Source organism: Manihot esculenta, chromosome 6 (assembly GCF_001659605.2).
Source record: "Manihot esculenta cultivar AM560-2 chromosome 6, M.esculenta_v8, whole genome shotgun sequence".
Taxonomy (NCBI): Eukaryota; Viridiplantae; Streptophyta; class Magnoliopsida; order Malpighiales; family Euphorbiaceae; genus Manihot; species Manihot esculenta.
In genome coordinates this window covers 11,430,744-11,442,891 of record NC_035166.2, presented here as the reverse complement: position 1 = coordinate 11,442,891, position 12,148 = coordinate 11,430,744, and the positions used below count along the sequence as shown (strand labels likewise).

The 12,148-nt window shown below is 35.9% G+C and overlaps 1 protein-coding gene across 3 annotated transcripts; it reads right to left on the bottom strand.

Moving 5' to 3' along the window:
- Window positions 1–407: 407 nt before the first annotated feature.
- On the bottom strand, window positions 408–11,769 carry LOC110616941. Of its 3 annotated transcripts, XM_021759474.2 has the most exons (9): window positions 11,561–11,769; window positions 11,296–11,346; window positions 9,142–9,163; window positions 8,665–8,779; window positions 2,835–2,867; window positions 1,715–1,840; window positions 1,224–1,330; window positions 1,058–1,129; window positions 408–857 (listed from the first exon to the last, which is right to left on the bottom strand). In XM_021759474.2, the coding sequence occupies exons 1-9, from the start codon at window positions 11,702–11,704 to the stop codon at window positions 472–474; spliced, it is 1,056 nt and encodes a 351-aa protein (XP_021615166.1). In that variant the 5' UTR covers window positions 11,705–11,769; the 3' UTR covers window positions 408–471. The 3 variants fall into 3 exon arrangements, with proteins under 3 accessions (XP_021615166.1, XP_021615168.1, XP_043813403.1); XM_021759476.2 differs by lacking the exons at window positions 1,715–1,840; window positions 2,835–2,867 and having other exon boundaries at window positions 11,561–11,766; XM_043957468.1 differs by lacking the exons at window positions 1,715–1,840; window positions 2,835–2,867; window positions 9,142–9,163 and having other exon boundaries at window positions 8,665–8,783; window positions 11,561–11,767.
- Window positions 11,770–12,148: the final 379 nt, after the last annotated feature.

The window sequence follows — 12,148 nt, the reverse complement described above, 5'->3', positions numbered from 1 at the left end:
CTTCCTAATCTGAATTTTACTTTAGCACTAAGGATATTAATAACCAATAAACACCATTTGCTTAGTATAAAAATTTTACTTTAGCCTAAGAATTTTACTTATCAAGATCGGTGGCTCTGTGGACTTAAATGTGATGGCATTAGAAGCTATAAAATTCAGTGCACTTAGTGTCGGCAAACTCATCTTGGATAGTCATTTTCCAACTATAAATAGGGATCATTTTCATTTGTAATATAACTTTTTTAAGAAACAAAGGGAGCAATGAGAGAAAATTAGTAAATTTTAATTCTAACGAGTTAAGTTAAAAATAGCTCTTACAAAGTTATAATGTATGTGAAAATATTTATATTTGAGAGTTTTTTCTTTAAAAAATTATTTGAGTGTGTGGATAAATTAATTCCACTTAGTTCCTTAGGCAGTTTTAATTTTTATTACCAACACAGGTTAAGATAATAAGATTCCATAACAATGCTAGTTGCTACCTTCAAATAAAACATGCTCCTCTTCTACTAAGGTCACATCTCCATTAACAGAAACCCATGTTTCTGCAATTTTATCCACTCTACCTTCAAGAATTTCAACCACAGTAAATGCTCGCTTTGTACCTCTGGACTCTGATGTCAACTGTGAGGTTTCGCTATTCATGAAGCTACTGCTGGGAGAACGTTCATCGTCATTGATTCTTTTAACTCTAGGAACAATAGCCCCATTCAGGTATATAGTCTTGTCATTGCTGATCACAATCATTTTTCGAAGACCATTTCCATGAGCCAGCTCTTTATGCATGTGACCGAACACGACAAGAGGAATATTGAGTCTGGTAGTCTCTTTTAAGTGGGCAATTGCTTGTGCTAGATCTGTATCAGAGGATGTTCTTGTAAACAAAGTATGGTGAATATATTATTCTGTAACATCAACAAAATAAATTGCATCTTTTGAAGCTACCCATATCCTTTGCTGTACATAGTGCAGCAATTTAGTGGATAAACAGAGCAGATGCCTACAACTACAAGCATCCGAATGCAGCCAAATAAAGAAGGAGAAGAAGAGAGGTTACCAGGATCACCATGATCACCACCTCCAAACACCCAATCTTTTCCGCATATGTCATTCAAATTAGAACCAAGACCTGAGAAAAAAACAAGACCAGAATGGATTTCAAGAAATTAGATCAATTTGGCTTGAATGACTGGCAGGTCAGTAATTTTGGCCAGCTTATACACCTGTTGGCCCATTATGTGCAAGAAATATAATCAGATGGTTTTCTGGAGTGCGCAAAGCAGTATTATATATTCTCACGGCACTTCCATCCATGTCTTGGATTCCATATCTGTGAAAGTATTCAAATTTAAAAGGTTATTGCACGTAGAATAAGATCAAGCGACATGCTACAGGGAAACAAGATAAATTAGAAGAAAGAAAGAGAGATTTCACATCATCCAATGTCATTTGCACATTGATAGTTGTCTCATTTTGGTTATATGATCATAAGGTTATAATAAATTGAGGCTGTCATTTCTTGTTTCTTTTACCCAAGGAACACATAACACCTTGCAAGACAATCAACAATATGAAGAATTGAGATACATGAAAGATTCCCAAACCTTATTTTCATCTTTTCGGTTTTCAGCTCGTTCAAGTAAACATGAAACATGCTACATCAAATAATAAAAAGAAAAGAATAACCATATGATTTGCTTCAAACAATACAAACCTTGCAGATAGAAGCTTTTTCCGGAACAACCGGTCACCACCACAAGAAAATGGCCGTCCACCAACAACACTAAGTTTTAAAGAAGGGAAATCCAAATGCCTGTAACCTACATGTTCTTCACCAAGACTGGATTTTTCCAGAAAGGTATTTTCGTTCAGCAACTGAATTTCTTGGTCTCAGTTCATGATGATGTCCTATGTGCTTTTAGAGGACATACATTAAAGGCATCCAGTATCTTTATGTAACTCTATTACATTACATGCATGCCAATCCCCAATGCCAAAAATCATACTCAAGTCAAGACATAGAAGAGCATGATAACAGGAGGTTATCTAGGATGAGCAGTATACCCTTTTCCATTTGTGTTTACATTCCTTTTGACTTTTGATAAAGGAAAAAAATTCAGAAGCTATTCAAAATTATATCCGACCAAGTTACATTCAGTGCATCCAAAAAAATTCTGTCCATGGGATAACAGTTCACAAATATTATAAAACCTTGCCATGTCCATTCAATCCCCCTGCTTTTTCCAGAGAATAAGGTCAGAAAACTGGGGGCTACATGTATGATTCCTTATCTCACTGTTTTTTATTCTTCATAATTTTTCAAAAGAACCTATTACAGGAATAAGGTAATAATCATGAGAAGGAAATTACATTAATAGTAGAGTCAACAGGAAAAAAAAAAGGGAAAATGGAAGTATGATATCTCTAAATTAATTGCTGGTCCAAACAAGTATTTATTCATGTTATCCAAATTTGCAAGACAGAAAGTCCAATGCAATCTCTGTTTTCAAAGACATTATATGTGTCAATACTACAGAAGAGAGCCATCACATGTAGGCTTCCCACATTATCCAGTCTCTAGTTATTCCCAATTCAGTCTTTTACCATCTAGGTAAGAAGCAATTAGGATATGAGATGATAAGGAAAGCAGACCCCTGTATGTCTGCTTAATGCTGACATTGTCGAACAACATTGAAAAGTAAGATATTTTAAAGATCATGAAAACAGGAGTACAATCAAAATATCTTTAGATTGTCAAACATCTACCCAATGATAATGATGATATAACCAGAAAATCTGGCGTGCTCAGAGATCAGAGATTAAGGGACGCTCACCACTCCAGTTGAAGTTGAACACCATCCTTCCTCCTAATGTTCAAATTAAAGAAATCAATTATAATTTATAATGAAATAGAAATTTAATTTGCATGTTTGATTTATTTAGGATAGTTAATGGCTTACTTCCCAAAATTTACAAAAGGTTCGCTGCTGGTAACATGGCACAAGCACAGATTCACATAGACATACACTAGAAGGAACATACTCTTGGCAGAAATTTCAAACAATAATTCAGAAGTCTCCTGTTAGGGCTCTAACAGGTTGAAATAAGGCAGAATAGAGAGAAATAGAGAAGAAGAATAGAGAAGAATAGAGAAGAAGAGACTGTTTGGATAGAGAAGAAGGTTTTAGAGGGAAGCAGGTAAGCTGTACTTGTATTGATGAAAATGGAATGCCCTTACATGTGCTGAGATATATACTATTTCTCACTAACTAACTTGACAGTTTAACACTCATAGCTATAACAACCTCACTACTAGCTATAACAACCTATAACAGCCTATAATAGCTGTAATATTCCCTGCTATACATTTAAATCCCTCTTATTTCTATATTTCTTCCTACAATACGTGATAATACCCCTTGGTTGAGAGCTTTCTTGACCCCAAGAAAGGCAATGAGTAGGAAATTGAGTCTCAATGAAAGTCTTGTCTTCTCAAGTTGCATCTTCAAGAGAAAGATCGACCCATTTAATTAATCCTTGGACCACATAATCAGTGCCTTTGAGAATAGTTCTAGTCTGTAATACCTTCTCTGGAGCCACTATGAAATATTGTTCCGAAGGTCAGACAGTGCTGTAGAGATGATCATCGACTCCCCCGCCTTCTCTTTGAGCAAGGAGACATGAAAAACATGGTAAATTGAAAATTCCGAGAGTAACTCCAGTTTGTAGGCCACCTTCCCCACTCTAACTAAGATCTGATTGGGTCCATAATATTTAGCACACAACTTAAGAGACTGTCTGAGTACTAAGGAAACCTGTCTGTGGAGCTGAAGCTTTAAATAAACCCTATCACCCACAGAAAATTCTCATTCAATCCTCTTAGAGTCTGCCTGTTGCTTCATTCTAAGTTGAGCTAACTCTTAAGTTTTCCTTTAAGAGCTGCCCAAGCTTTTGCTTGTCTTGGAGAAATTGATCCACATTGCCAATAACAATATCAATAGGTAGATCTATAGGAAAATTGAAAGAAGAATAGCCATATAATGCTTGGAAAGGGGACATTTGAGGGCACTGTGGGGGGTAGAGTTGTACCACCATTCAGCCATAGGGAGCCATTGAATCCAAGCCAATGGCTTCAGATGAACCATACATCAGAGGTAAGTTTCAAGGTGCTGAATGACCCTTTCAGTTTGCCAATCAGATTGAGGATGGTAGGTTGAGCTAAAGGAGAGTTTAACATCCAAACTCTTAAACAATTCTTGCCAGAATAAACTAGTAAATATTTTGTCTCGATCAGAAACGATGACTTTAAGAAGACTATGTAACTTGTAGATATGATCCATGAACAAGTGAGCTACTATGGTGGCTGAGAAAGGGTGAGTAAGAGGCAAGAAATGGACTAATTTTTTCAATTTGCAAAACACTCCTAAGATGGTATCCTTCCCTTTTGACTTAGGAAGGCCCTTAATGAAATCCATGGATATTTCTTGCCAAGCCTGAGTAGGAATTGGCAGAGGCTGCAACAATACTGGATAAGCACAGTGTTCATGTTTGCATCTTGCACAAGTATCACACTGCTTAATCCACTCCATAACTTCCCTTAACATTCTAGGCTTGTAGAAGTACCTTTTAAGCTTTAAATAAGTGCCTTGCACGCCAGAATGTCTACCCACTGTTGGATTGTGATAAGCGCTGTCTAAGATTTATAGTTGCTCCCACATACATTCTGGTTTTATAAATAAGACTCCATTTTTCACTTGGTAAGGAGTGGTGATAGGAGAAGCAATTGAGAGTTGTTGAATTAATTCAGTAGCCTTAGAATCTGCTTCATAACTGTTCTCCAAATGCTGCATCCAAGGGGGAATAACTATTGACAGCATGTTATATAATTGATGGCTGTCTAAGGAAGAAGATCTCCTTGAAAGTGCATCAGTCACAATATTTTCTACCCTCTCTCTATATAATATCTTATAATCAAGTCCCAATAGTTTAGAAATGCCCCTCTGTTGTAGGTTAGTATGCAATCTCTGTTCAAGAAGGTATTTAATGCTTTCATGGTCTGTTTTAATAAAAAACTGCCCTTGCTCTAGATAGTGCCTCCATTTATTCACTGTAAAAGTAATAGCCAATAACTCCCTTTCATAAACTGATAAAGCCTGATTTCGGGGACCAAAAGCCTTAAAAATGTAGGTTATGGGGTGTCCCTATTGTTGCAAAACAGCTCCCATTCCCCAAATTGCTTGCATCAGTCTCTACAATGAATGGCATAGAAAAATCTGGTAAGGATAATAATGGAGCCTCAGTCATATTCTGCTTGAGCTAATCAAATGCTAACTGAGCTTCTTCACACCATTTAAAAGCATCTTTCTTTAGAAGGTTGGTTAAGGGTATGCAAATAATCCCATAATTTCTTATAAACATTCAGTGGTACCTTGTGAGTCCCAAGAAGCTTCTGAGGTCTTTAAGAGACTGTGGTGCTAGCCAACGGACCATAGGCTCAATTTTCATAGGATCTATACTCACCCCTTGTTCAGAAATGATATGTACTTAGATAACTTGGCAAACAGTTGCTGGTCTAGTAACACTTTAAATACTGCTTCTAAATGCTGAATATGCTCTGCCATACTGTTACTATAGACCAAGATATCATCAAAAAATACCAACACAAATTTCCTAAGAAAGGGTTGGAATAAATGGTTCATTAGGGCTTGGAATGTGGCAGGAGCATTGATCAAGTCAAAGGGCATAACTTTGAATTCAAAGTGACCATGGTGTGTTTTGAAGACTGTTTTAGGAATGTCTTGCTCCCTCATTTGATTTGATGATATCCAGCTTTCAAATCTATTTTAGAAAACACCTTAGCTCCCTTCAGTTCATCTAAAAGGTCATCAATAATGGGCATAGGGAATTTATCTTTAACAGTTAGCTCTTTTAATTTTCTGTAATCCACACAAAATGTCCAAGTCCCATCCTTTTTCTTTACTAAGAGTACTCTGGAGAAGCATAGGGGCTAATGCTAGGTTGAATGAGTTGGGATTGTAACATATCAACTACCAGTCTCTCAATTTCATTCTTTTGGTATTGAGAATATCTGTAGAACCTCACATTGACTGGCTGAGTGTTGGGCATAAGTGGAATGGCATGATTATAGCTTTTAATGCGTGGTAACCCTTGAGGATCAACAAATACTAATTGATACTGTTGCAGCACCCCTTTCAAGTCTGCATTGTCATTAGTAACAGCATGCAAGACAGGAGCAAAAGGCCCTTGTTGCATCTGTGACTCCTAAGATTGCTCCTCACATTGCTAAAATACAAAAAGTAAGAGTCTGTAGGTCCACTCCCTTCCTCTGCAACACATCTACAGAATACCATAATCTAGATTGCAAAGCTCCTTCACCAATACCATGCAACAATACAGGTTTTTGTTGTCTAGTAATAGTGATTACTGAGGCCTCAAAGTCAAACAACAAAGGATTGTGACATTTTAACCAATCCACTCCTAATATCATGTCAAATCCCCTAATTCCAATATCCTCACATCAAACTGGAAACTCCTACTTTTGCATTTTCCAATTAAACTCAAGACATTTGTGATCACAATATGACTTTCTTCCAGTCACACAGTAACAGCAGAAAGAGGAAGTTTCACCACATCCAATTTCAACTCCATTGCCACCCTTGTATGCAGGAAGCTAGTTGTGCTCCCACTTTCTACGAGGATTACTAACTGTCTATCCTTATGACACTCCATAATTCTATTTGTATCCGCACCAAAACTGCCCTCCAATGCATGCACAGATAGGGTTGCCTCCCCCACATCCTCATCCACTTCAACTCCCTTCACTTCATACCATTCCTCATCTCTCCCATCCTCCCCTTTTTCTTCAGTATAAATTGCATTTAAGGTTATGGATTAACACTGATGCCCAGGAAAATATTTGTCTCCACATCTAAAGCAGGGCCTTGTTAGGTATTTGATAGGTGTTCGGAGAGTTTTAGAGGCTATGGTTATATTTGTGGATGCTGAACTGGTATTATTAGGGGTGGGTAAATTGCTATTGGTGACTGAAGGTCCTTTAAAATTAGACAGAGTGGATTCTGGTATGTATTATTGGATTTAGAGAAGTATTGATAAGGCTGGTTTTGTTTGGAGTAAATTGCTATTGGTGACTGAAGGTCCTTTAAAGTTAGGACTTTTGTAAGCTTTGAAAGAATTGGTGAAGTTTCCCTTCAATTTACTTTTGTCTAACAATTGCTCTTGCAATTTAGCTATATCCACAGCTTGACAAAGAGATACAGGCTTCATCATTTTTACCATAAGCCTAATTTCATTTTTGAGACCTCCAATGAACCCAGAAAGAAAATAGGATTCACTCAATTCTGGCATTAACCTCTCCAATCTAATTCTCATATCCTCAAACTCGTCCTGGTATTCTTCAGCAGAGTTTTTCTGCCTCAGTTTCATAAACCCTTCCACTATATCTTCTAAGCCTTCATCTCCAAATCTAATGCAAACTCCCCTTTCAAATTCATCCCAATTAGGCTCTCTTCCCCTGTTCCAGTTATAGAACCATGCATCAACCTTATCCATCAAGAATAGACTTGCTAATGTTACCCTTTGCTCAGTAGGGACTCTATAGATCTAAAAATACTTAACACACTTCCTCAGCCAAGCCCTTGGCTCTTTTCCCTCAAATGTGGCTAACTCTATCTTAGGAAGCATTTGTGTCATATCATTAAAGAGAGATTATAAGTTGAGAGCCTAAAATACCTTTCTCTTTAGCTTGATTGGACTGATTCTGGGCTGATAGCAATACTCTATCATTTCCAAAAACTGTTTGCGATGCACTGTTTCCACCCTCATTGGAACTGCTAACTTCGTTCCCCTTCTCAGATACATGCTTAATCATCAAAGATCGCAACTCATCCAAGATCGTGTTAGTATCCCGAGAGTCCTTCTGCCCCTCCTCTTTAAATTCTTTCAATTCGTCGTTATTCTTTTGGGTGTTTTCTTGGAGTATTCTAAGTTGTTCTTCTAATTCCACGATCCTCACCATCTCCTGACTTACTATGGCTGATCGAGTCATGGATCCGACCCTCAGGAGCAATCACCCACTGTTTCGATGGCTCTGATACCAAATGTTAGGGCAATACCTCTAACAGGCTGAAATAACTCAGAATAAAGAGAAATAGAGAAGAAGAGACTGTTTAGATAGAGAAGAAGGTTTTATAGGGAAGCAGATAAGCTATACTTGTATTGATGAAAATGGAATGCCCTTACATGTGTAATGTGCTGAGATATATACTATTTCTCAGTAACTAACTTGGCAGCTGTACACTCATAGCTATAACAACCTCACTACTAGCTATAACAACCTATAACAGCCTAATAATAGCTGTAATATTCCCTGCTATACATTTGAATCCCTCTTATTTCTATATTTCTTCCTAGAATACGTGACATCTCCTCTCTTCTTTTTTTCTTTCTTTATTTATATTTTTCATCAGATATTGCATATAAGAACTGAAACAATAATGCATTATTTAATTGCTCTAGCCTCCATAATTTAAGAAGGAAAATCTGAAAGTATATAACAATATCGAGACATCTTAGCATATGTCAACCAAATACACCATTGAAATGGGCTGTACAATCTGGACTTACTTTTGAGAGAACTGCTGGGTACACCAGGAATCATGATTTCCCAAAATAACTGCCTTAGGAAATTGAAGATCTGCAACACTTTGAACGAGATCCACATTCTCATTACCAAAATCACCTATCTCAAGGAGAGGGAAGGAAAAGAAGAATAATAGAAGGCAAAGAAAGATTAACAAAGTTAGATTTAAAAAATTTACTAGCAATGTTGTAAATACACAATCAGAATGACTGGCCATGGTACATGCGTTAAGCTGATTTTCCATGTATCAAATTTATGAACATGAATATTGTCTATATGCTATAAGATACCCAAAAAAAACATGTAATGTCCTGCATAGCCATATCCTATTTAGATGTTTCCTTTATATTAAGCTCACCAATTAAAAATGACAAAAAAGGCCATGAAGGCACCACATATGGAGTGAATGAAGGCCAGCCAATGACATCATATAGGTATAAGGTCAGAGAAAAGAAACCTGCCTGTAAACAGCACCAAATCCGGCTGCATTGCCATCAACACATATTACATTATTAGAAGAGATATAAATTCGGGAATAACAGAAAGGCTTCTGAAAAGCTAAAGAAAATTGACAAAACAAATTAAACAATAAATAGCTTAAGGCAATTTTAAAACTATTGTGAATGTCTAGTTCTAGCAAGATTCTATTTCGAGACAGTGTAAAAACGTGGCCAAAAGATTCTTCCCTCACTCAGATGCGAGATAATGATTGACCCATTTCCAGGGTTTGCCTTTAACTCTTCATATTTTTACTGAAGACATTGCTCGGTAACTTCCAGCTCAAGTATGTGGTGGACAAAAACTAGTTACATAATTTTGGCAGAGCCTTGATTATAGTACACAAATAGAGAAACAGCCAAAGAAAAGTTCTTCTAGGTATGTTTCTTGGATTCAGAGAGTTCTACTAGGTATTCTTCTTGGATTTGTTACAAGTGTCGTAGACACACTTGACATGGGTGCTTCTTCTAACCACAAATAAACAAGGGTACCAAACTCAATGTCTTCAAGGATTCTTTGCCGCATATATATTCCTGGTGAAGAACATTACATTAACCAATATTAACTCCCAACACCAAGTTTTCTCAAATGACAGCTCAGAGACCTAGTGGTCTGTTTCTTGGCTAAACCTTATGAGAAAACCTAAAGTTCCTTTTTTAGCATGTTAAGACTCCTATCCGCCCTTTGCTGATTCTTTTATATATATATATATATGCTCAAAACCTCTCAGTCTTGAAGACAATTCCAGTAAGGTAAGGCTCAATGGTCGCACTTTGCTGATTTCAGTATTGTACAATATCAAGTATCTTCTGCTAAACTTAGAAACCTCTATATTATAGTTTCTTCTTCTTCTTCTTCTTTTTTTTTTGAGAATGACGCACTTGGCTACATATTTGCATGGGTGAATGAGGAAATTTCTAGATAAATAAGGCAGTGAGCCATAATGCTAAAAGTGATAAAAGAGTTTGTGTTGACCCTCGGTGACCAAATCTCATATGGATTACTAAATCAAATTTTAGAACCCACAACCCATTTGTAACTTGATCCCAAAATTAAGCCAAACTTAATTTGTTCTCTCATATACATATTTCCATTACACTATACATATGCATGTTTTTGTGATGATGTTAGTTCCAACCTGTTACAAGATCGCATGCCTCTAGTTCTAGCAGATGCCATTCCCAATCTGACAAATAGAATTGAAGGAAAAAGGGGAATATTTTGATCAACATTTATTTATTATTTTTTTTGGGATATTATTAATATTTATTTAATTAAGTAAAAAAGATACTTGTCGTACACAAGTCTGACCTAGGCTCAGCCACAGACTGGTTTAGACCTGAAACCAGTCAATGGTTCCCCAATTCAGATTCGACACTCCAAAGGCCTGGCTAGGTTTCTGCTTTTCTTGAACCAAAACCAGCAGTTGGGTCCAATTCCAAGCTGACTTTTTAAAAAATAATAATAATAATAAGGGAAGTTAAAATAATTTCAGGAAAATTAGGTTACATTTGTTCAAGGAAATTAAATTACATCTACTTAAGTCAATTAGATTATATTTATTAATGGCAGTTAAATACATTTATTTAGAGAAAAATATTTAAGGAAATAAAATAACATTCACATTTGTTCACTAAAAAAATTATGTATTTAATGTGATAACTGGTGAGATTAGTATTTTTCAAAAGAATAACTGATAAGATTAGTAAATATTTCCTAGAAGTAGATAAATGGTAATTAGTAATTAGATTAGTGAAAAATTTGCTATAAATAACATTTAATTTCCCTTAAAATGAATTTTAAAAATGGCTGCACCTTGACCAGCTTAGAATTGGAATCAAAACTGGAACAGTGCCCGGACCAGGCTAGCCTGGAAACGTTCTCCATAAATCTGATTCACTTCCTCACAGAACTAAAAATAAGACAGTGTTACTTTCTTCTCAATTAGCAAGCAAAATTGTTTTTGGTTATTAAACCCCTATATTGATTTATGGGTTTAGTTACTGGGACATACAGCAGAAATCAAAAGCAAAGACTACAAGTAAAAGAAGAATATGAAAAATTAAGCATATTATGTAATAATGGTGAACACAGAAGAAGTAAGAAAAGAAATTTACCTGCAACAGTTGAAGTGCTTTTGTATCTTCTTCTAGATTCCAATCATCATGCTTCAAAAACCACAAATAAATTTTATATATATATATATATATATATATATATATATATATGTATATATAAAATTTCCAAAAATATAATAATCGTATAATCCCAGCCCTAGTTTAATCAAATAATAAGCCATCTAAGAGAACGCGAAGCTAGGGTTTGTAAATTAAAAAGAAATACAAGCTTGGAAGAGCAAACAAATACTAAAGAGAAACTCACGACGTCTCCGACGACTGCAATTCGGGCCGAGACCGACATTGAAAAGGTGGTGCTGCGCTTAGAGGACAAGGAGGAGGAGGAGGAGGGGCGGGAAGGGGGTATGGAAACAAACGGAGCGTGAAACGACGCGCTTAAGCTTAACATAACCTTCAATTCCAGTTTCGCGCGCTATTTTACGGGCGATACGAGTTGGAATTTAAACCGTTAAAAACAAGTGAAAAACGAATGCGGCATTATTTCTAGTATTTTATTTTCATTTCAACCACAATATTTATTATTTTATTTTAATAATATAAGAGAGAGATTTAACATTTTATTATGAAATATGTCCCAACAGTTTTATCTAATTAAATTATTTTCATTATATTAAAAAATCTCTATTATTTAATTCTGTTAAGGACATCCATCTAAAAATGGGCTTTTGAACCATTTATGATCTAGAATTATAATTCCCTAATTACCTTCCAAATATTTCACTTTTCCATTTTTTTCTGAAAAAAAAATGTACAGAATTTATATATACACTTGATAGGAATACTCTAGAAATGAGCCGTTATTCTTTGTCGGCTATACTAGCTGTAATAGCGT